This window comes from Rissa tridactyla, chromosome 1, assembly GCF_028500815.1.
Source record: "Rissa tridactyla isolate bRisTri1 chromosome 1, bRisTri1.patW.cur.20221130, whole genome shotgun sequence".
Classification (NCBI taxonomy): domain Eukaryota; kingdom Metazoa; phylum Chordata; class Aves; order Charadriiformes; family Laridae; genus Rissa; species Rissa tridactyla.
In genome coordinates, this window is record NC_071466.1 from 61339933 (window position 1) to 61364655 (window position 24723).

The following is a 24723-nucleotide window of genomic DNA, read 5'->3' on the forward strand; positions in this document are numbered from 1 at the left end:
TTATTTTTCAGCCACTACAAAACAAACCAAAGCAGGGGCCAGACATGTATTTACTGGAGGGGGAGGGGAAGGGGACTTGTTTGCTCTGTGTGTGTGTGCGGGTGTGTGCTGCCTCTATGCTTTTTTATTCCTGACATGTAAGAATCCGGTTTCCAAATAACAATGGCAGGGTGGGTTTTGGGCTTGGTTTTTTTTCTTTCCTTTTTTTTTTCTTTTTTTTTTTGGTTTTGTTTTTGTTTCTTTTTCAAGAAAGGGAAGAGACAAGGAAAACTCCTAAAGCATCTGCTCTCGGATGCACATTCACAACGCATGCAGATCGACTCCTCTGCTCCCGCACAAGTGGGTTTAAAAGCCCAAACAACTAGGGCGACCGTTCCCTCTTCTATTTTCATTTTTATTTTATTTTATTATTTTTTTTTTCCGCCCCGCCAACGTGACTTTTATTTGAATATTCCCCCCTTACTCCCTTTATATCGATCATGGCTTTAATTTGCTGGAGCCGAAAAGGGGCTGCAGGATGGGCGAGTTCCTCCCTCCCTTCTCCACCACCTAAAAAAAAAAAAAAAAAAAAAAAGAAGGCAACCCCCCCCCCCCCCCCAACCCCCTGTTTATGTTTTAAGCCCCTCGCTTTGTTTGTTTGCCTCCCGAGGCAGGATCGCATGGCTAAGCGCACATCGATATTTTCCGTGCGTGTGGCTCGTCGCGCCTCTCCCCCCGCTCCCCCGCTTCCACGCCACCCTTCCCCTCGTCGCGGGGGAGGCGGGGGGGGGGGGAGACGGGGACACTACGGACACCCCACCAAAAAAAAAAAATAAAAAAGAGAAGCCGACGGCGGTGCCGGGGCTGAAGGCGGCCACCGGCGCCGAGCGGGGCCGGTGCGGTGCGGCGGCGGGCGGGGGGCCGTGGCGGCGGGGGCGGGCGGCGGGGCGGGCAGGGCGGAGGGCGGCCGCGCCGCCATTAGCCGGTGGCCGGGGACGCCCGGATGGACGGGGCGGCCCGGGCCAATGAGCGGGCGGCGGGAGAGCGGCCGGGCGGCGGGGGAAAGGCGGCGTTGGGAGAGGAGCCGGCAGTGCGGGCGGGGAGAAGGGAGAGAGGCCGGGGGAGGGAGGGGAGGGAAGAAAAAGAGGGGGAGTGAGGGGAGGGGGGGAGAAAAAATAAAAAGCCGCCGCCTTAGCAGCGCCCACCGAAATAAACAGAGGAGCGAGAGGGAGCCAGGGCGCGGGCGGAGCGGGGCTGCAACTCCGCCGCCCCGGCCGCGCCGCTCCAGCCCCGGCGCTCCGCCGGCCCTTCCCGCCCCCCGCCTACCCTCCCCACCCCCACCGCCGCCCTTATTGTTTTTAATCCGCCTCCGGCACCCCCCCTTCTTCTTCTTCCCCCCCCCCCCCCCACCTCCCCACGCCCCTCCGCGGCGGCGGGCAGGGGCGGCGCGGGGCACCCCTAACGCCCCCCCCCCCCCCCCCCGGGGTCCCTTCGCTCCGTGGGAACCCGCGGCTGCAAGTTTTTTTCTCCGTGAGAGGCACCGCTAATGCCCGGCGGAGGATAAAACGAGAGCGGGGGCCCGGGGGCGGCGGGGGGCCGAGGCGGCGGGGAGCGGCGAGGGGCCGGGCGGGCGGGGGTCGGGCGGCGCTGACATCCCGGTGGCGGCGGAGTGGGGGGGGGAGGCGGTGTGTGTGAGTGTGTGTGTGAGTGTGAGTGTGTGTGTGTGTGTGTGTGTGCCGCAGGGAACGGCGAGGCGAGCCTTGCCCCCCCCCCCTCCCCGTCCCCGTCCCCAGCCCCGTCCCTCCCCTGCTCCCCCTCCCCTCCCCTGCCCGCCCCCGCCTCAGCTCCTTTAATACACTTTGGTTCTCCGCTCGCCTTTGGACTCTGCTCTGCCTGGCTCCGGATACGGCTCCGGCGGCGGCGGCGGCGGCGGCAGCGGGCCGGTGCGGGCGCGGGCGGCGGCGGAGGCGGGGGGACGCGGCGGCTGCCGGGGGGAAGCGGCGCGGAGCGGCAGCGGCGGCGGCGGCGGCCCCGCGCGGGCCCGGGCGGGCGGCGGCGGTAGCGGGGCGGCGGCGCCGGCCCCGTCCCCGGAGCGGCGCGGACCATGCTGCTGGACGCCGGCCCGCAGTTCCCGGCCCTCGGCGTGGGCACCTTCGCCCGGCATCACCACTCGGCCGCGGCGGAGATGCAGGACCGGGAGCTGAGCCTGGCGGCGCAGAACAGCTTCGTGGACTCGGCGGCGGCGGCGCACATGGGCGCCTTCAAGCTCAACGCCGGGGCCCACGACCTCTCCCCCGGGCAAAGCTCGGCGTTCACCTCGCAGGCGCCCGGCTACCCCGCCGCCGCCCTGGGTCCCCACGCCGCCCACGTCGGCTCCTACTCCGGGGCGCCCTTCAACTCCACCCGGGACTTCTTGTTTCGCAGCCGCGGCTTCGGGGACTCGTCGCCGGCCGGCGGGCAGCACGGCATCTTCGGCCCTGCGGCCGGCAGCCTGCACCACCCGCACACGGACGCTCAGAGCCACCTCCTCTTCCCGGGCATCCACGACCAGCACGGCCCCCACGCCTCCCAAAACGTCCTCAACGGGCAGATGCGCCTGGGCTTGCCGGGGGAGGTGTTCGCCCGGTCGGATCAGTACCGCCAGGTCTCCAGCCCCAGGACTGACCCGTACTCGGCGGCTCAGCTGCACAACCAGTACGGCCCCATGAATATGAATATGGGCATGAACATGGCAGCCCACCACCACCACCACCCAGGTGCCTTTTTCCGCTACATGCGGCAGCAGTGCATCAAGCAAGAGCTCATCTGCAAGTGGATCGACCCCGAGCAGCTGAACAACCCCAAAAAAAGTTGCAATAAAACTTTCAGCACCATGCACGAGTTGGTCACCCACGTCTCGGTGGAGCACGTTGGGGGACCCGAGCAGAGCAACCATGTCTGCTACTGGGAGGAGTGTCCCCGGGAAGGCAAGCCCTTCAAAGCGAAATACAAACTGGTCAATCATATCCGAGTGCACACGGGAGAGAAACCCTTCCCCTGCCCCTTCCCCGGCTGCGGAAAAGTTTTCGCCAGATCAGAAAACCTCAAAATTCACAAAAGGACGCACACAGGTAATTCGGGTTTCTTTCGGCAGATTTTCCCCCTCTGCCCGTGCCTATATATATGTCTATATAAACAGATAAGAGACTCAGGCAGAGAGATGTAAAATGATGAGAGTGATAAATTAAGGATCCCGTTTAATTTTTATTTTTTTTTCCCTGCTCCATCACACGGCTGCGTTTGTTTTGGTTTCTTCCCCGCCAGCATCCCTCTCTTCCCCCACCCCCTTCCCAGATTTCGAAAGGATATTTTCCTGATTTCTTTTAATTTTCGAGGTGAGCGATGTAGATTCGTGCCGAGGCTCGGCGGGGTCTTTCTGCGGAAAAGCAAAATACAGCGGGAACTTAATTCTGCCGTCCTGATAAAAGACGGGAAGACACATAAAACGCCTTATACATTTGCAACGTGCAACGTATTGGCGTGTAACTTCAGCGCTTGTGAGCATGGCTTTCATGTGTGGATACCGAGAGAGAGAAACTATATAAATACGTGCAAAATGCGTCATTAGTCCGAAATCCCGTTGGAAGTGGCAAAACGTCCCTTTCTGGGAATGCTTTCCATTAAATTTAAATGGTGTGAGCAAGGCAATAAAATTTTCTCATTTCAAAAGAAAAAAAAAAAAGAAGTGTTTTTAAAGTCTCACTCGAGAGGTGATTTAAGGTGCTTTTGCAAGAGTTTATTAAATTATGTAATAGGGAACAGAGGCTTTGAGGCTCGGCAACTTCCACCCAAATCAGGTGGAAGAGGGGCGAAGGAGCCCAGGCTTTCCCGATGGAAAATCGCCTGAGCCGAAGGGTAACAAAAATAAACGCATCCTCCCGCCTCATCTATTATTCATTTACTACTCCTGCCGGCCCGAACCGTGCCAGACTATTTCATAAAAGACGGCCAAATATTTTAGCGACTTCCACTCTAAATATTTACCCGGAGAAAGGCTAAAAATCTCCAGGCCTATTGTTTTCTCAAGTGCTGAGCCCGATGCGAGGTGCGAGACGAGCTTTAACAAGGTTTAAAATTTGAGAAATGTATTTGCATGAGATGCCCGCACTGAAGTCATTGTGTCTGAGCGGATGTCTTTAAGAAACAATTTAGGTGCTAATGGAATTTAATGTTAAATGCTTCCCTCTCCAAAGGCGGGGGGGGATGTGGAGTTCTCACCTCCAAATTACTCCCCGGCATTTGGAGTCCTGGCAGCCGGGCGAGAGGCATCCCTATGAAAATTAAATGAAGTATTTTACAGACGTTTAGTTTTCCCAGCGGATGCGCGTTTATCTCGAATATCCGTACACGAAACAATCTGCCCGGCCTTAAATCTGTCCGTAATGGTTTCCAGTTTAACAGGATAGCGGATTTGGTACCGAGGCGAAACGGCTCGATGCTGCTTTTTTTTTTTTTTTTTTTTTTTTTTTTAAATCGCTTTTCTTCTTCAATCTCTTTCGGGGCCGGCCCCGGTCGAAGTAAAACCAAGCGCCCGAGAAGGGGCGGCAGGCGGGATGTGCCGGGCCGGGGGAGTGCCCGGACCGGCGGGGGGAGGTTTGGTAGGAAAATCCGGCGGGGGCCGGTCCTTGCCTCGCTGCCGGGCGAAGCGGGAGCGGCGCGGCCCCTCCGCGCCGCGGGGGCCGGGGCAAAACCGGCCTCTTGCTTTAGGAAGCTGCCGGGCGAAGCGGCTGGGAGCAGGGGGCCGGGAGAGGAGCGGAGAAAGAGGGAGGCGGGGGGGTGGGGGGGAAAGCCCGCGGGAGCCGGGCGCGGGGGCTGCGCGGGGGTTGCGCTGTTTTTGCGCGGGGGCGGCCGCGCTCAGCCCCGCCGCTCCGCCGCTCTCTTGCAGGGGAGAAGCCCTTCCAGTGCGAGTTCGAAGGCTGCGACCGGCGCTTCGCCAACAGCAGTGACCGCAAGAAGCACATGCACGTCCACACCTCGGACAAGCCCTACCTGTGCAAGATGTGCGACAAGTCCTACACCCACCCCAGCTCCCTGCGGAAGCACATGAAGGTACCCGGCCCCGCAGCCGGCGGCGGGAGGCGGGAGGGCGGCCGCCCCGCACCGGGCGCCCCGTCGGGGCGGCGGGCGGCGGGCGCGGGGCCCGGGGGCGGCGGCGGCGGGCCGAGCCGGCGGCGGGGGGCGCGCCCGGGGGGCGGCGGCGGCCTCCCCGTCCCCCCTCCACCCGGCCGTGTTGCCTTTGCCCCCCAGGTGCACGAGTCGTCCCCGCAAGGCTCCGAGTCCTCCCCGGCCGCCAGCTCCGGCTACGAGTCCTCCACCCCCCCGGGGCTGGTGTCCCCCAGCGCCGAGTCGCAGAGCACCAGCAACCTCTCCCCGGCGGCGGCGGCGGCGGCGGCGGCAGCGGCGGCGGCCGTGTCCGCCGTGCACCGGGGCGGCGGCGGCGGCGGCGGCGGCGGCAGCGGCGGCGGCGGCGGCGGCGGCGGCAGCGGCCACAGCGGCCTCTCCTCCAACTTCAACGAGTGGTACGTGTAGGGCCCCGCCGGACTGCTCTGCACGGCCCCCCCCGCGCCCTCCCCGCCCCGGCGGCGGCGGCGGGAAGGAGGGATGGAGGGAGCCGGCCTGCCGGAGACGCGCCGGGAAGATGCCGCCGCACCCGCTGGCAGCGAAATGACGGCCGAGCAGGATGGGGACGGGGGGGAACCTTTATCTCCCCACACCCCTCCCGCCTTCGGGCCTTTTTAAAATTTTTGTTGGATTTTTCCTTTTTTTTTCTTTTTTTGAGAACATTTTGAACCAGAAAAAAAAAATCTGTAAAAGTACGTGCTGAAAAACATATGAGAATGAGTAAATAAATAGAGGAACGGAAAGGGGAGAGAGAGAAAAGGGGGAAAAAACCCTCCAACCCCAAACGCCACCAACACACCACCCAGCAAAAAAGCTTCTCAAGCCGGCGGAAAGAAACTCTCCCTCCGGAGCCTCCAGACAAAAGATCAGAGACTCAAAACTCCCCCCGGCCCCTGCGCCTCCCCGCCCGGAGCAGCCAGCGCCCTCCCGCCCCACGAACTCTGTACATAGCGGCCCTCTCCTTCCTCCGGCGAGGTGGGGAACGAAGTTTTCCTGGATTCTTGGTGTATAGAAGTTCGTCCCGTTTGTAAACCGCGGATTGGTCCCCTTCTTCTTCTTCTTCTTCTTTTTTTTGGTCTTTCTTTTTTTTTTTTCCCTCCCCCCCCGGAGAAAAGTGATGGACTTGTTTTCTTTTCTCCCGCTTCCCCTCCCCGCCTCCCTCTCTCCTCCTTTTTTAGTTCACCCCTTTAAAAAAAAAGTAACGTGGAAGAAAACATGGTTTCTTTTGTAATTGTGATATCTTGAATATTGTGTTCCTTTTTAAGAGGCAACTTGATTGTAAACTGCATTTCAACTATAGACTGGGGAAGAAATACCGTGCCAAAGTCTCCATTCTGTTATTCACAGACACACACACGAACAACAACGCTTGTGAATGTATTTTTTCTGTTAGCTGGGTTTACATGTGATGTTTTAGTGCTTTTGCAAGTTCAATTTGTTAGTTCCTGTTCGGAAGATTGTGAGGAAAAATAAACGTCGTGCCGTTAGCTTTTCCGTAATAACACCCTTCCTCCTGTAAATACCTGTTACCATATTTATCCATTTGTAATTAAATTATGGTATTAACTTGCTACAGAGGAAACAGTATTTATAAAGAATGTTTCTTAACTATAAATATGTACAATTGTGAGCATAAACTGTTTCAGATTTTTTATTTGAAGGTTTAAGTGGTTTCATCATTTCTTGTGATATGTTTTGAGAGTAATGCATACAGAAATATAATAAAACGTGTTGAAACTGCACGAGCTGTTTCGTTTTTATGCCAAGGGCTCTCTGAAACCTGCTGTAAAGCATGTGAGGGGCTGAGCGGCGGCTGCAAAACAAATGCTTTTAAAAAATCCGCCGGTTACTGGAACACGAGGATTTCTTCCAGCTGGTCTCCCCGTCCAGAAAAAAAAAAAGAAAAAAAAAAGAAATAAAATTGGAAAGTCTCTGGGCTAAAAGAAAAGGGCGAGTGTTTGCCTCTTCCCCGAATGACTTGCAAGGCAGGATCTCCTTCAGGAAAAGCTCAACAACGGCAAGATCGCAGCTCCCTTCGCCTTCTGCCTTCCTCGGGCTTACGCTCGTTCTCCCGGTGCCTGTGTGGCCGGGAGCTCATTGCTCCACGGGGTGACAAAGCCGGGCGCTCCGGGAGGAAGGTGGAGGGGCAATAGCCGGGCGACGAGCTCTGCGCAGGGCTGCTTCGAGCCGTAAATCGTGCCCTTCTGCGCCTCCCCGTATTTTTGGTAGCCTCCGTCCAGCCCTGGAGAGGAGAAAGTGGCCAAGCCCGAGAGCTCACATTTCCCTTCTCGTTTTTTTTTTTCCTCTCTCTCTCTCTTTCTTTCTTTTCTTTTCTTTAGCCCAGGGAGCGGTTTGGGTTGTCAGATGTGTTCAGCGAGGGACCGAGGGCCGCCGGGCGATGCCTTTCCCGGGGTGCTGGCCCAGCGCCGTCGGGACCCGGCCGGCGGAGCCCCCCGTTTGGGCCCGGCAGGCAGCGGCTCTCCGGGTACACCCCGCCGCACCGGGACACCCACGGCGAGTGTGACAGCAGCCGGGAAATCGAGGAAAAAGCTCGGCCTTGCCAAGCCACCGAAATACGCCCTGCGAAGAGGCAGCGCTGTGAGCTGGGCTCCGAGCGCCCTGCGGTGGTTGCGCTGCCTTCAGCGGCAGCTTGGGCAAGCGGGGAGACCCCTTTGCTCCTCACACCCGGCCGACCCCATCGCCACCCCCCCGGGCCAGTCGGCTGTTTGGGTTTTTCGAGCTTTGTCCCCCTGTTCAAACAGCGACAGAGGTGTCCCAAGCCGGTGCGGGGGAGATAGGCGGGGAGATGAGGGTACGCGGAGTCCTGCTCGCTTCTGGGGTGAGGTGGGGGCTACCTACACCCAGGGGGAGGGGAGGAGGGAGGGAAAGACCCCCCCCCTGTCCCGCCGCTGCCAACGAAGTTTCGATGCGGAGCGGAGACGGAGCTTCCCCCGTGGCCGCGCCCCTCCCAGCGCGGCCATCCCCGCGCACACGGCAGGCTCCCCGGGTAATCAAACGGCTATTAAAACCTAATTTATGTTCGGTAATAATATTACGCCAAAAAAATATTTATTAAAATCATTGGCATATGCCGCCTGCCCCTTGGAGAGATCCGTGGGAAATGCAGCGGCGAGGATCCCCTCTTTGTCCTGTCGGCCTCCCCGCAGCCGAAAAACTAAACGTGGGGTCCCGCTTCAGAGCCCGGTGTGTGCTGCCAGCCCCTGCCAGCCCCCGGCTGCCCAGATCCCCTCCCGGACCCGGGGGCACAGGGGCAGCCCTGCCTGAGGGTGGCGAACCCCGCTCAAAACTCACCCCGGTGGGCTCTGCCCCGGCCGGCGAGAAGCGCCCCGGAGCTGGGCTCCCCCTTCTCCCTCCCCTCGGAGCCGCTCTGTCTTCGGGGGTGCCCCAGGGGTGATCCCCCCCACCCCACCCGTCCTCGACCTCCGGTAGTGGGGATGTGCAGAGCAGGCGGCCCCCCCAGCCCAAAGGCGGATCGTGTGGCAGCAGGGGCAGCCTCGCTGCCTCCGGGCAGGGGCGCCTCTCCTCCGGCAGGGCCGGGGAAGGGGCCGCGGCGTCCGTGGCCGTCAGCAAGCCCCCCCCGCCCCCCCGCCTTCCCTGTCCTCCTCGGGCTGGCCCTGAACTTGACCCTGGCCTTGGCGCATCCAGCCCACAGCCCCTCTCCGCCCGCCTCCCCCGGGCCCTGACCCCGGCCCGGCCCTGCCACGCTTAAGGGAGAGCGGTAATTCATCGGGTTCAGGGGTTGGGGTTTTTTTTTTTTTTGGGGGGGGGGGGGGAAGCCAGAACCCGCCTCGCAGCCTTGTGCGCGGGTGGCCCGGGCTCAGGGACTCCTGGCCACGAAGTCCTCCTCTGCGCCTCTCCTGCCCCCTCTCTTTCCTCCCCTTGTCCCCTCTCACCCCAATTTCCCCACCACCACCACCTTTGTCTCTCACACTGAGCCTGAGCTTTCCAAACTTCCCTGCCCCGGCCCTGAAGGCAACCTGGGGACCAACCTGGAGTGCAGCTGGGGGCTCCCCCGACACCCCCGTCCCCTCGTGCCCAGCCGCAGCGGGCGGCGTACCCCCGCACCCCCCGACGGCGCTGCCCCGACGGCTCTCGGGTCGTCCCGGGCCCCGCTCCCCTCGCCGCCGGTGGGCAGTGGGGGACACGGCGCTGCCCTCCCGCCGGCAACCCGTGCCCGGCTGCGGCAGCCCCACTTGGCCGGCTCTCCTCCAGCGGCGCGACTCTCCGTTTACCGTGAAAAAAACAGCGTGGCGTGGTGGTTTAAATTTTTATTATTAGTACTATTATTAATCATAAAATTCTCTCCTAACTCTGCCTGGAGACCCCCTGAAAAGACAGACTGATTTCCCTGGGAATTGTTCTCTCCTTATGCGCTCCTCCCAAGCCAAAAAAAAATAAAAATTGAGGGTCCCTCCATAAAAAAAGATGTGCTCTGCCCCGGGCACCCGCAAAGGGACGGCAGCTCGTCGCTCGGGGCTCTGCCTTGCCTTCATCTGCCCCCGCTGCCCGCACCCAGCGAAATCCTCTTCTTCACCTGGTTTGGCTGCTCGAGTGTCTTTGTGTTGCAGTCGGTGGTGACAAAACAAAAAAAAAGCAAAACAACCCCAAACCCAAAGGCAAACCAAACCTCCCACCAAAGAAACAGAGATGACAACAGCCCAAACCGAAATAAAAATAAAATACGGCGGCTCTCGCCCGAAGCCGAGCGCGGAGCGGCTGCCGAGCCCGGAGGTGCCGCCGGCGGTGCCGGTATCGGCGGGGCTCCGCAGCGGGCAAGGGGCTGCCCCTGCCCGGCCAAGCCCCCGCCGCGGGCAGCCGGGGGGCTGCAGCCGCTCCGCTTGGCTCTGGCCAGACTTCCCCAAACCCCTAACAGCCTTTTAAGTTTCCCCTTTGTTTTCAGAAACTCGTACACGTTTCCTGCCCGCTATGAAGACATAACAGGCTCCCCCAAACCTCTCCCCAGCCACACGTGCAGGCTGGACGTGCTCCCGGGCACAGCGAGGTACGTATATTTTTCATCTCCATGCATGGTTGGGTTTTTTTTGTTGGTGTTTTTTAATCTCGAGAGTCGCTTTTTTCCTTTTTTTTCCTCCCTTCTTTTTTCTTTTTCCCCTTTTTTTCTTTTATCTTCTTTTTTTTTTTTTTTTTCCCCCTTTTCTTTTCCCGCGAGACAGCCGGCTGGGGAAAGAATCGCATTTTACCAGCGGAGCAAGCAAAAAGTATTGTCCCACCCTGCAGGCCACTGTGCCCCCCTCCCTCCCCAGCTGCAGTTCCTCCCCAGTGGTTTGGGTTTTCTCCCTTTTCTTTTTTTTTTTTTTTTTGCTTGTTTTTTTTTTTTGGCCACGATCAGGCTGGAGGGTTTCTCTGACTTTAATATTGGGGAAGGGTGGGAGAAAAGAAAAGAAAAGAGGAAGGAGAAGAAGATCGGGGGAGGGAGGACCTTCGCCAGAGGTTTCATGTCTTTATTTAATAATACTTCAAAGTGGCTGCCCTGCTGTCGTCCCGAGGAGAGGAAGCGCGGCACCACACGGACCGCCGACCCCACTTCCTCGCAGGGCAGGAAACACGAGCAGATTCCCCCCGCGTCCCTCGCCCGTGGCCCCAAAACGCTTTCCAATGCCGCCCGCGGCGGGAAGTGGGGTCCCCGCGGGGCGGGATCCGTCGCGGAGCGGGCGCTTCTCCCCACGCCGTCGCCGTCACCCCACGCGTGGCAGCCCAGCTGTTGCGTCCCGGAGGGGGAAAGAGTCTCTTCTGGTGCTAAAATAAAAAATAATGGGCAACAGAAGCGGGGGAAGGGGGGTGGGAAGTAACCCAAGCGCCAGTAAGCGGCTGAGCGGGCGTTTTACACGCGCGGCACCGCTCCTCGCAGGGCGGCCGTGGGGTCCGCGGGGGGACCCGGGGTACCCGACCCGGGGCGGGGGGGGTTGGCCGCCGCGGGACGTGGACGACCCGACACCCCCCCGCGGGGTTCCGCCGGCCGCGGGTGTCGTGGGGGAGCGGTGCCGCGCCCCCGGCCACCGCGAGTCCGTGGGTGGCCGCGGCCGGGGCGTCCCACGGGGCCGGGGGAAGCGGCTCGGTGCGGAGGGGCGGCGGAGTCCCCGCGGGAGAGAGGGGGTCTGTGCGTGTGTGTGCGCGCCCGTGTGCGTGGGTTTGGTCTGGATCTCGATATAAAGCAGTTTGCTGCTTTATAAAGAAAAAGAAAAAAAAAAAAAGAGCAATTTTCCTTCCAACTTTTTTTCTCTTCTTTTTTTTTTTTCTTTTTTTTTTTCTTCGCAGAGCACTAATTCCTCTGTGTGGGCAAACAGCCCTTCTCCTTTGATTCTTAGTCACAGCCCCTAGATTAAATCCCGGTTTTAATGAGAGCCGTGGCTGTGGCCGCATTAGGTGATGATAGTTATGAAGACGATCTGACCTGTTTTGATGAAGACGATCTGACCTGTAGGGAGAGAGGGAAAGGTCAGCCACATGCAGTGGCCAGATTTATGCTCGTTCCCGGCACATGCTGCTACAATATTGATCCGTGGAGAAAGATAAACATAAAAGCTAGATCCTATGTCCTGAATACTAATGAACGTGCCTTCCAGATTTTAATTGTTGTTGACTTCTGATTTCCACCGTAAACATTTGCTGACCTCTGTAGGGCGATTTCCCCCAGTTTTGTTTTAATTTATTTTCTTTTGTTTGATTTTATTTTGTCTTATTTTGTCCTATTTTATTTATTTCGTCCCCTCGATCACCGAACCTCTCTCCCCTTGGAAATCTTTCCAGCAAGTTACTTTCCCCAGCAGCCAAGGCGCAACCCCCGGAAAGCCACCGCCCGCATCTCGTTTCCATGAGACGGCGCAGCGAAGGCAACCGCTGCTGGAAACGGGGAAAGCTCTTCTGAAAGGCGGTATCTCGACCTGGGGATCCACCTTTCGCATTTCTGCTTCATTACTCCTTCCATTCCTTCGCAGCTTAATGCAACATCGGAGTTGTGGTGTTTTGGTGGGGTTTTTTGTTGTTCGTTTTTTTTTTTTTTTTTCTTCTCTCCCGCACCGTGCGGAAAAAGCAGCAGTTAAGCTGGAAGAGAGCTCTTTCTCTAAAGCCTCTTCAGTTTCCCAAGTGTTCCCAGACTGGATACACCTAGGGTAGGCAAGGAGAGAGGGAAAAATGCCGTTGTCTCGGGGAAAGAGGCATTTGTAGAGGCTCTTTCCCCGTGCCCCCGCAGAGCAGCCCGGCGAGGCAGGCGGAGGGGGCTCTTTTCGCAGGGTTTTCCCTGCGGTGGTAAATGGCTCAGGATCACTCGCTGCCCCCGGTTGCCTCTTGGAAATTTTTATTTTAATTATTATATTTATTTTCTTTTTCTTTTTTTTCTTTTTTTTTCTTTTTTTTTTTTTTTTTTCCCCTTCGAGATGGTCAAAACTAGCTGTAAATCGGGCAGAGCAGTCAATGAAATAGCTATCCTCAAACACGCGTTTCAAGTTTCTGTTGCTTCGCGGACGACCTGGAGTAAGCACCATCGAACTATATAGGGGCAATTAGGTATATCAGGCTGACATTTAAGAAAATGAGGGAGATATTAAACTCTTAATTCCCGTCATTACAATAATTTTCATGAAGGGAACTTCTAAAAGATTTTTTTTTCTCCCTTACACTTTCCAGTCTATTTTTTAACCCCTGAGTGATTTACTACGTAAGTAATTTTAGAGGATACAGTTTACAGCTTGAGTTATTAGACTGAACACCTCTGGCTGACACCACAACACCTTTTTTTTCTGCCTGCAGCTGTGAGTCACAACCCCATTTTCATACCAAACTGCTACACATTCCTTTACAATATAGACTTCCTTCTTGCAAAGATCAAACATGCTCCAGCCAACGTGTTTATTTTAAAATACAGGAAAATTAAAACTAAACATGGACTTAAAAGAAAAACAAATGCATAATTTCTTTCCCTGTTGTCCCTCCTACTAAAATAAAATAAAATAAAATGAAATTAGGACGGAACGGCGTAGACGGCTCCAATAAAACAATACAGTGACAGAGCCAAAACGGTTGATTTTGACTGGAACAGGAACGGATCCTTCTGTTTGCTGTTATTTATTTATGTATTATTGTGGCTATGGTTTTAATTATATGTGGGAATGTCAGGCCAAGATGCTGTAACCGTAGCCTCCCTTTAACACACTTTTCCTATTTGTTTAATGCCAGCGCTACAAGGCTAGAACAGGCACCATAAGGAAAATGGTTTCAATATTCTGTTTAAGAGCTTACAACAGGGAATCCCGGAATTACAGGAAAACCTGCAGGCCTGCTCCGTGGAGGTGCCCGGTAGGACCGGGCGGATTTCGTGCTCCTCGGCAGGTTTCGGGGTGCGGGGAGGGAGCGGAGGGCGGGGTGGGGGTGGGGAGTTGCGGGAGGGAGACGTGCCCGAAGTCATTTCTACCCAGCAACGCGGGATTTTGAAATCCTCCTCGCTGCTCAACGGCAGAGGCACTGGGATGCTTTTTAATTTTAAACAGGGTGAAGGCAGATTTAATCTCAGCTCCTCACGGGAACTGCTACTGTCTACTCCTCCAGTGACCCCACTCGGGTTTAAGCGGGGGGCTTCGATGCAAGTCCTTTTTCCATCCCCTGGGTTGTTTTTTTGTTTTTTTTTTTTTTTTTTTTTCCCCCCCGGGGAGGATACCTGGTCGAGCTTGCGTTGCCCATCATCTCCCCTCCCACCCCCTCTAGTCTCTCCCCACGTCCTCGGAGCGATGTGTTAGGCAGGGGAGCGGGACATACTTGCCCGCATTTCTTTACCTTTGGTACGCCTACAGTCGAAAAAGATTATTTTAAAGAAGAAAAAAAAATAAAGAAAGGAAAGGAAAAGCAAAGTGAAGGATCATTCGCTTTAGGAAAGAGATCAAACAACTTCCCCTCCCGCCCCTCCAAATTATCCCCGATCCAAGCGGCTCCGAAGCGCTGAGAGAAGGAGGCGGCGAACTCGCACCGCGCTCCGGGGCTGCTCTCGGGGTGGAGCAGGACCAGCGCCTTTCCAAACGCGGCCACCGCAGGTCCCCTGGCTCCCCCGGGTCCCCTGGGCTCAGTTCCCCCCTCCCCGGGCCAAGGGCTCTCTGACCGTCGCGGCCCGACGTGCACCCGAAAATGAAGGCGAGAGCGGGGGGTTTCCCGTTTCGGGCAGGTACCGCCGCTGCCCGAAACCTCTTCGCTGCCTGCCCGCACCAGCCCTGAGCGCTGCCCGACGTGCGCACCCGCTGCCCGCCCCTCGCCGCCGCCGTGCCTCCTGCCTGCGCCCTGCCTGCGCCCTGCCTGCGCACCGTGGGGGCAGCGACGCCGGGTCGCGCAGCATCGGGGCGCGGGGAGGTTTTCCCGATTTGGACAAAATACGCTGGCACAAGAAGGAGGGCTGCGGGTTCCTCCCTGTCTCCAACCCCCCTTTCCCCCCAGAAAAAAAGGCGGGGGGGATGTTATCGTTTCCAGCTCTTAAATAAACGCCTTGGACTTGGCAAAGACAATGAAGAAACCCACGGAGGGCCCGTTTCGCGGGTGAAGGTTGCCGGGGCCGCCCGGACGCCCTCGCTAACGGGATTCCCCCGGGTCTCCGGAGGCTTGCGGAGGCGCCTGGCTGGCCCACCCCCTTTCCCCCCCGCCCCCAAAGCCCGGACAGCAACGGCGCTGCAATCCCCGACGGGAGGTGCCCCGTGGGTGCCAGGGACCCGCTCGGCCCCCTGAGAACAGCGGACCCCCCCGGGAGCCTCCTCCCTGCGCACCCGTCGGGGGCCGGACCCTACACCCATCTCCGCGCTTTCTGCACAGCAGCAGCAGCTCGGGTGCCCCGAGGAATTTTTTTCTGGGGGAGTCTGCTGCAGATGGGGCTGTCGGGGCTCTGTATCCTGGGCCTCCCCCTGTTTCACCCGGCCCGTGCCTTTCCCTTAATGGGTTCGAAACAAACTGGCGCGACACCCCCGCGTCTCTCCTTCTCAAGGTGCTTCGTGCGTACGCGTCTGGCAGGGATGCGCCGAGACACTGCTCGCCCCGGTCGGGGAGTCGGATGCTCAGCGGCCGACACACGCCGGCTGCCTCCCGAGAAGCACGAACCGAACCCTTCTCGGCGGGGTTGTAACAAAAAAGGGGTAGCTGCCTTTAATTAAAAAGCACCGAAGATTCACTGAGGCAAGGGGAAAACACGGGTCCAAGAGGTGTCCCCCCGCCCCCCCCGAAGGGGGTTTGACTGGCAAGTCCTTTGGGCTGCTCCCACTCGCCCTGAGGGGTCCCTGTTTCCCCGGTATCGGGGTGAATGAACGGTAAAACCCCAGATTCAGGTCTTGCCCCGGAACCCGATGAACACAATTTTGCAACGCGACGAGGAGCTTCATTTCTTTTTTTTTTTTTTTGCCGGTTTCATCCCCCCCCAACCCCGGCCCGCGGGGAAGCAGCTCCCCTCGACAGGTTACGAAGGGGATGTGCGTCCTGGCACTTCCAGGCTTTGGTCACCGAGCCCGGCGACACGCAGCTCTCCAGGCACGGGGACAGCCCCCGCAGAGCGCCCAGACTCCGCGGCGAGAGGCGCGGAGACTCCGCCGGCGCAGCCGCCTGTCCCATCCCCTGCTTCTGCCGCGGCGGGGACAGCGATGTCCCCCCTCCCCACACCGGCCGTGCAACCTGCCGCCCTGAATGTCGCTGCCGGCCGAGACGCAGGACTCCCACCCGCGGTGCCACCGAGTGAGGGGTGCCTGAGCCCGCTCCGGGGCACCGGGACGTTTCGGGTGGCGTTTCCCCGTGCCCGGCATCTCGGCAACACTTCGGCAAACACCCGCCCGTGACGGCCTTTAAACGTCCGCCGCGCTGGGGACGCACGGTGCCCTCGGGCTTTCGGGGAGGCTGTCCCCGCCGCTGGGGCGACTCCGGCAACGAGGGGCGAAATCCCCCGGGTCTGTCCCAGCGCCAGCTCTCGGGAGGGACACGCAGGGCACAGGCACACTGTGCCAGCACTTTGTGAAATGTTCCTGGCCGCGCTCCGCAGCCTCCGGGTTAATCCCGGCCCCTCGGCCCCTCCGGCGCTTGCAATCGGAGGGACATGAGCCGCGGCTCCCTCCCAGCTGGTGGCATCCCCCAGGGCCCCCTCCGTAGTGCCCCCGGGTGCTGGGAGCTCCTCGGGGCGTCTGGCTCCCGCCGCACCCCCGCGCGGGTTCCCGTACGCGCCGTCGGAAGAAGCAGCGGGCAAGAAACCTCCGGGAAGTCCCGGCGGGGCCCTGCGGGGGCCGGTGCGGTGTCCCCCGCCTCGGGGGCGGGGTGGGGGTGGGGGGGTGTAGGAGATGGTGGTGGCATTTGCAAGCACCGTGCCAAGAAGCAGCGCGGAGAGGGGGCTGCCGGGCTGGGGGTGCCGGGGGCTCAGCTCAGGTTGAGGGGCCGGCCCGGCGGCTGGAGCCCGGGGCCACGGAAACCAAAACACTTACAGCACATCTGTGAGGCAGCGAGAGAAGGGAAGAAGCTGTCTTTGTTCCACTATTTTTTTTTTTTTTTTGGATAGGCAACATTCACGAGCCCTTCCACATTAATACCCTTTAATTTTTATTTCCACGGCTTACGTTTTCCAAGTTTTCCAAGGGCGCCCACGCGGGAACAACCCATGCAGCGTGTGGGCTTCTCCGCTGCCAGCTCAGCAGAGGCTCTGGGCAGCCCAGCCCTCTGCGCTGGCTCCGGCTCCAGCTCCCACCTGTCCCACTCATGCTAAAATGCCCATGGAAACCTGCTGAAAACACAAGTAAGGTTAAAGAATGATGCTCCACTGCACAAAAGGTACTGTAAAATGTAATGGTAATTTGGTACTGGAACAGCTACTCAGAAAAACACATTTTCTTTGTCTACACAGTGGCAGTGAAAGGAGTGACAGGCAGAAGGGGCAGAAGAAGAGGTGGAGGTGCAAAGAACGAGCTTCAGGGTCAGGTTCTTGCTTCCCAAGCAAAAAAACAACCAACCAAGATTACCAGCCAAAAGAAATCTCATATATTTTATTTGCCTTCCATGGACTTGTATATTTAGCACATCTTTTATTGTCCCACCGCACTTCCAGAAAGTTGCTATACCTTAGCCTGAAATCACAGGCTGCAGTGTGAGATTTTGGCAACCTTCCTTCTGCTACAGCTGTTAAAGGAGATTTAGCCTCCAGCAGAATTCATTCATCCCACCACTTATGCCAGATATTAAGTGACTAACTCAGCTGTTGGGGTGGTTCTTTTGGCAGCCAAAATGATCAGCTCCCATGTGCAGTCCACTGGAGATACCACCAAGCCAGACCGACACTGACGTACCGAAAGATCAGCCAATTACACGAAGCAACATGAAAGTTACATCACATACAGCTCATATCAGTTTTGCTATTACCAAAGAACAGCGGCAGCTATGTGAGACAATGAAACAGCAAAAATTCTGGTTTTAGCCCAAGTTATAGGCTTGAGCATTGAAATTAATGAGTACCTTAATTCTTCACCCTAATTTCTGCAGGAGATGAAGCAATGGATGTCATGTAGGGATTTTTGTCTTTAAAATATGCTCCTTTAATACCCTTAAATAATAATCCTTAAATGCATTACTTGTTGCCTTCACAGGGTTTAAGTGGATTTTAAATAATTCCTAGACGTTGCACAGTCCCTCTATGGATAAATACCTTTTATCCTCTGTACCTGCATGTATTTTACTAAGCAAGTCTCATGGTGGGGTGCATTAGAAATATCCAGATGGGCAACACCAACATCTGTGGTACTATCAGGAGCTGTGGAAGAGATAACTGCGGTGTCAAGCGGCTGCGGTGGGGAATGAGTAGCAAGAACAGATGAACTTTAAGAGCAAACAGACCATTTTAATTCAATATTCCAGAATGGGAAAGACAAATAGAGACACCCCAGCAGAACTGTTTTTGAAGACTGGTTTCTATGAAATCTCAGTAGTGCTGTGGGCATATCCCATTTGCTTGAGAATATTTACTTTTCTGTCGGTTATTTGAGAGTCTTTGATGTTTGCTCAGCTGACCCATCCTGATTTCTTGCCCTTTGCTGCCCGTAGGCACCTTTTGTCACTGCATGCCTACATGCTTTATAGCCAGCCTCCACATGGCTTAGAGCTGTCTCTTGGGCAAGCCGGACAAAATGGAACCTCCAGGTTTATTTCATCTGATTCGAACTGCTGTCAAGGCAAGGGCCACACTCCATATCTCAGGGACTGATTTTTAAAAATCTCATGGGCGTAGAGCTGGTAAAGAACAGAGCACTCAGTTGCCATGTATTTCCAGTAGGTATTTTTGCCTCTTCTTAAGGCTGAATTTTATGAAGACTCACCCCAACAAATTCTACCCCCAAGCTGTGGTTTGGTTTTACACGTGTCTGTGAGGCAGTTTGCCTTCTACAAAAAACCCCAGTGGTTTTAAATCTGGTATGATTGAGTGCTTGACTGTGATTGTTGCAAAAGGGACCTGGAGTTCAACAGAGAAATAGACAATCAAATTATATCTTTCCAGGATATGTCTTAGTAAAATGAAAATGTTTATATAAACAAGGGAATTTGAGGGTTTTTTTAGAAATCTGTATAAAATACTGAACTTGGTAAGACTGATTCAGCTCTATGCAAGATTGTCCTTTGAGACATATCCTCATTCGTATTAAGCAGAAGAAAACTGGATTTTAGGCTTCTGTATCTATAGAATTAACAGATTAGTGACCAAATAGAAATCTTCCACCAGTTCCTCCAAGCAGATGTCCACACCACAACAAATACCGTGAGAAGTGGTCCTGCTTGATGGGTTTGCGGGCAGCCTTTGGTGAAGAAGGCAGGTACCAGCTGGGCATAAAGAGTGACCGTCTGTCTCTCCCCAGGAGGTGGTTTCATCGGGTCAGGATTAAGGAAAGTAGCAGGGCAAGTTGGAATATCTTGCAGGACTGCCAATTCGACAACTTCCAAGAACGGTAGATTCACACCCACAAAACTATAAATAAGGAAAAATGTGTGCTAACTGTGGTGTATGAGTAGAAAACCTACTACGAGCCTCCAGGAAAAAAAAAAACATCACATGTCTATTTGGGAAAAATAAAAAGCATATGCTTGAAGCTGTTATCATATAAACACGTGCCTAGAACATGAACTTTTCCAGTATGCGAATAAATTGACTTGTCACTCAACATAGTTTCTATATACTGAAATTTAAAGTAATTAGAGGACAGCTGCTGGGCTCCATTCAGAAATATTTGTTTTATTTTTATAACACTCAGGATATTTTCTGTATTTTCAGAGGTATTAGATTTCAGTTTGCTACACTTAATGCAATAGAAAATTCTGTAGTCATTATTGACTGCAACTGCCAACATACAATTTGGGAATTAAAGTCCAATGTGGAAAAACGGTGATGGATATTGAAAACAGTTTGTGCTCATGCTTCACCTCAGAACCGATGGTTGAAACCGAGCTGGTTTTCAAGGAGTTACAAGGGGACGCGTAAGCTGGTTTCAAAGAAAAAACAAACGTCTACAGACTTAGCACTGTGTCTGCAGTCAGTGGCCCAAGGAGACTGGGTTGGTCTGTGAGTTGCGGCTGGTTTGGTCTGGCAGGAACGGAGAACTGGAATTTAAAATTTATTACAATGGATTTGGTAATATGTGATGACATTCAGTATATCCTCTTGCGTTAGTGTGACTACCCTTTTCTCATTAAGGCCAGATTTTTCTCATTACTAAATCAGCCTGTACAATCCAAAACTGCTCTTGCTTTCCCTGCAGGCTGAAACAATGTGCTCTAGGGGACTCTAATGAAATCTCGGTGCAAGAGAAGCCTGCATGTTTCCATCAGGGATGGCATCACCTGGTTGTGGGGTTTAAAGGGACACACGCATCTGCATTTCCAGTGGCATGTAACTCACGGCATTTTCCACAACACTGAGGAGACCAATCAAATTCCACCCAGATGCTTTTATCCCTGCCTAAATTTTACTTGAAACTTGAATTGGAGAATTATTTAACTTCTTCTTGCCGAGGAGGTAGGGGCAGTATGTGGCTGTTGTCCTGCTGGTAGCCAGGACTCAGTATCTCCCCTTTCTGCTCCCAGGAACCTCTTGGATGCATTAGTTTGAGTGTCCCCTAACTAGAGGGATACAATGAGCAGTACTCATCTGGCAGCACCTCACTGCACTAATCCTACAGAAATCACTGTGCTGTGATGGCTGATGGAAAAATCGTGAGGCTTTGGAGGCAGAGTCAGGGTCCCCAAGCATGCTGTGCCCTGAGCCTGTTCTTGCTGGGTTTCCCCCTGGAAATCCAAAACCGGTTATACTGGAGAGATGCTCAGTCATCTCTCAGGAACATGGGTGATCAGTCACTTAAAAGCTGGAGACTGCCTGTAGTGAAATAACACAGCCCTTCTCTGGCAGCAGCAGCAGATAATCCCTATAAAGCCACTGGACCCATCGGGTTGGGTTAAATCTCCCCCTCTCCAAGATACGGTTAACCTCAAAGGTATCGATTCTTTAGCAATCTGTTAGACCATTTTTGTCTCCCAAGATTCACAAGGATTTCCAGTATTTCCTTTCTGGTATCTTAAATTTGACTGTCTCTAAGCTAAACAAAATCAGTTTTAATGTATATAAATCTATTTTAAAAACTATGAAATACCGCCATCCTATAGAACCAGCTACAGCTATACTTCGTGGGTCTGAGCAGAGTGCTGAAGCAGCGGAGTCAGGAGCACAGATTACCTTTCTTTCCGCACTTTAAGGGCTAAGCACGACAGATAATCCAGATGCCCAGTTCATGTGGAACAATATGACATTATCAACCTTTGATAGATCTGAGAAGTAGTATCAGCCCCCCGATTTATTGCCGTGAGGTCTTCTGACTCTACTGCTTTGAGGTTGAACGAGAGACCCCAATATGAAGCCCGGGGCCTCATGGCTGGATGACGCTTCCCATAGGAGATGGGATGCATGAATGGTAGAGCAGTTTACCCCGCTGTATTGATGCACTATTTCAGTTTTAAGGTCTGTAGTCTCAATCCCATAGTCTCTGTATTTCACAGGCTTTTGGGAACATCGATGAGAAAACACACTTTGTGAATCATATGGCAATGCACACATAACCTGGTTCACGCATGAAATCTGACATGTTCTGTGTATACTTAGCTTGTTCATATACGTTTTGTACAGTAAACACAGCAGAAAATGATTACTGGTGTCTATTATACTTAAGGTTGCCAAATATTTTCAATTTAATCATCTTCTTTCCTGTTTTCATGTGATCAATTTTCTAAAAAAATATTCTGTGGCTTCGAATTTCCTCTCTGCGGTTTTTGCCCCTAAATGATTTTCCTAAGTCTTTTTTTACAATGTTCTTTCATCCACTTTTGAAGTGGTGATGGTTAAAAAAAGTGAAAAAAAAAAAAAAGAAAAAAAAATGTTTTCCACGTAGACTAAACCTCCCAAACTATGAAAGAGTCACAGCAAAGTTAACATGGACATAATCCGCATCGAAGGCCAGTGTTCTCCAGTCAGATTTTGATTAATTTTTCATTAATTTTGACTTTTTTTTATAGTAGGAACCTTTCATTTTGGGAAAGAAATTTAAGGGATTTGACTGGAAAGGCAGATACTTCCCATAGGTTGTCCTCAGTCCTAAGCCTGCAGATATATTATGTTCATTAAGTGTCCCATTCCTCTGTCTGCATTTTTGTTTCTAAGAAGCAGAGCTCGTACCCTCTTTAGGATGAATAACTTGGAAAGAAGGAATTTACAAGCTCCACAAGTTTATTGGTTCCAGATTTCTTTCCTTTCTTCCACCTCCCCCCCCGCACATAATTTGAGATGCCTTTTCCTTAAAAGTTTAGATAAATATGTTGAAAACATTAATGCATCATAAAGGTCAAAAGATTAGGCATTCAAAAGTCAGCCAACTTCAAGAATTATTACAGCAAGATTTGCATGATCTATATCCATCTCAAAAGACATAGAATCAAGGACAGCTACAAATTTACTCCAGCATTTCAATCTGATTTCTGACCTGCCTAAAGAGTTTGTATCATGTTGAATTCTTTGCTCGGGACTAAACTAGAGATAAAGTATTTTTCTGTGTTATCAGAAATTAACGTGAAACTCCCCTGATCTTGGTAGAAGAGGCATGCATAAAATGGAATTACGAGCATTCTGTTATTGTAAATCTGGTATTTTCAGGTATGTTCTCAGCCATGTAGAGACTAGGCTCAGACAAAAAATCTATTACTTGTCACAGTGGCATAAACAATTTCAGGAAAATAAAGACTGTTCCATACGTAGCAAACTAGCCTCAGGGAAAAAACAACCAGTGATGTTACCTTATAACAATAGCTACTAGGTTTATATTTCCAGTTAAGTTTGTCTCTATAGATCAGTTCTGTTAAGCTGAAACTACACACCAATTACACAGAGCGGGACAGGCTGGAAAGGACTTCACCATCTCTTTTGAATTAGAAGGATGGCTGCTCTTCCCTCTTCTCAGTGTAGGGACTTTCAGGACAGCAAAGCTGGGAGGAATTAATTAGTTCTCCCTATTGCACTACAACTGAGGGCTTGGGCTGCAATGTAGCTGTTTTAAAGGGTCATTAAGCTCAATTTTCTCTCTAACCCTTATTTTCTAAGAAAATGATGTTCAGGATACATAAAAATGCTCAGTATGGCTGTGGGTAAAAGCAAAACAAAACAAAGCTAAAGTAAATTAAACTAAACAAAACAACTAAACTGAACTGAACTAAACTAAACTAAACTTTGTTTTGGGGTGAATCTGGGAATTAAAATAGCTTTGTGTTCTTTCATCCTTAAACCAGGACTAAATCCTGACTCCTGGTGTGCCCGAGAAAGCTCTGATGGAGCGCAGCAAGGATGGCAGAAGGAAGCTCAAAGCAGACCAGATGCTAAAATTGGGGAGGGTGAAGAGTATTTCTTTCCATGACAGACATGACTTGGCAGTTACCATGAGCAGCAATATGAGAGATAGCTTCTGGGATGTGGTGGTAGAAGTCCTCCTCTCTCTGAAAAATAGCCTGAGCTGCTATTTCACAACTAAAGAAAAAGAGATCGTTAGGACTATTTTTTCTGAACACTCCACAAAAGTTCACATTAGTGAACAAACTTGTCTCAGATCATCTGTAGGCACATCTACCTAGGAAGCTTGCTTTAACCAACTCTTTGATTACAAAGAATTTATTGTCTTCTGTAGTGCCTTTTGCTAAGATCCAGTGTCTTGAACAAAAATAAGCCAGCCAGTATGGCTTCTCAACATGGACTTTTGTATTTGCCCCCTCCACAGCTGCAGTACTAGGATATTCTTTAACTGTGTTTTTTCATCACTTCTAGTATCGTCATTTGGAAATTCTAGGAACCATCTAACTCTTTTTCCTTATCTATCAGAAAAGCAAGTGCAGGCTGGGGAATATTGCAGCCTTCGGATATATTTTCCCAGATATTGTTTGCGTTACCTGTGAGTAAGGACTGAGAAAAAGGCATTTGTCTCTTCTACAGCTCTGTTTATACCTGAGTGAAATTAAATTTCCTGTTTGACTGCGTGGGGTTTTTTTTAATCACTTTCCCTCCTTCTCCACAACTAGAAAAGGATAAAGGAAAAGGCAAAATTACTTCTGTGAAGCAAAAGCAGTGCAGCCCATGAGGGAAAAAGACACATCTCTATACATAGCAGGTTTTAAAGAAAAGTCAATTTAATCAAATAATTTACAAAATAATAAATGAAACAAAATGCAGCTTGGAATACATTGCCAATAGAGAGATCAACTATTCTCCCTCATGAATTTTTATTGACATCTTCACAGCACCTTAAAAATGACGAAACCCTTACATGGCATCTACAAAATCTACGGCAAGGCGTAGAAAGGGAGAAAAAAAGGAGACTATTAAAGAAAACCCACCCCTCGGGGAAATCTTCTAAGGAGGCAGGAGCACTTCTCCTTCCAAGTACCAGTGTCCTCGGGGATCACGTAGCACTTGGTGCTGAATGTTTTATGGTCACCACACCCCACCTGGCAATGGGTTTTGGACCGCAGCGTTGGCAGCGGCCGCAGGGTGAGCTGGCTGCTGTGTTTCTGAAGGCAGCACGGTTATGACAACCGTGGTGTGATCCAGAAAGGCGCCTTATTGCTTCCTGAGTAGGTTTCACAGGCAGATTAGGTGCCTGGTCACATAGGGGTGTTCCAAAAAAAAAAAAAAAATGGAGCCAAATGCTTAAAATTAAATGCTTAAATTCAAAAGACAACCTGCCAGACCCCCAATACTGATCAGCGGCAGCTGGGTCAGAAATGCTGTGCTTTAGCCCTCACTCCTCATTAGGGCCTTGGCAGCCTGATTTGCCCCGAAATGAGAGTTTGAATTTGTTTTCAGAGACAGTCTGAGTGATAAGGCAGAAATTTTAAGCGAGGCGGGCTGAGAGCTGTTGTGGGGTTGAGGGGTACAGCATGACTGTCCTGGGGAGCCTTGTAAGCGGAGAGCGGCTGAGTGGGGGCCACATCCTCTACCCCTGGGTTGCGGCAGAGGCAGGAATGCAAGAGTTATGAGGCCAG

At 53.2% G+C, this 24723-nt stretch overlaps 1 protein-coding gene across 2 annotated transcripts; it reads left to right on the forward strand.

Moving 5' to 3' along the window:
- Window positions 1-2083: 2083 nt before the first annotated feature.
- On the forward strand, window positions 2084-5547 carry ZIC2 (Zic family member 2). 2 transcript variants are annotated; one of them, XM_054218053.1, is made up of 4 exons: window positions 2084-3089; window positions 4904-5067; window positions 5266-5429; window positions 5502-5547. In XM_054218053.1, the coding sequence occupies exons 1-4, from the start codon at window positions 2084-2086 to the stop codon at window positions 5545-5547; spliced, it is 1380 nt and encodes a 459-aa protein (XP_054074028.1). The 2 variants fall into 2 exon arrangements, with proteins under 2 accessions (XP_054074028.1, XP_054074018.1); XM_054218043.1 differs by having other exon boundaries at window positions 5266-5547.
- The last annotated feature ends 19176 nt before the right edge of the window (window positions 5548-24723 follow it).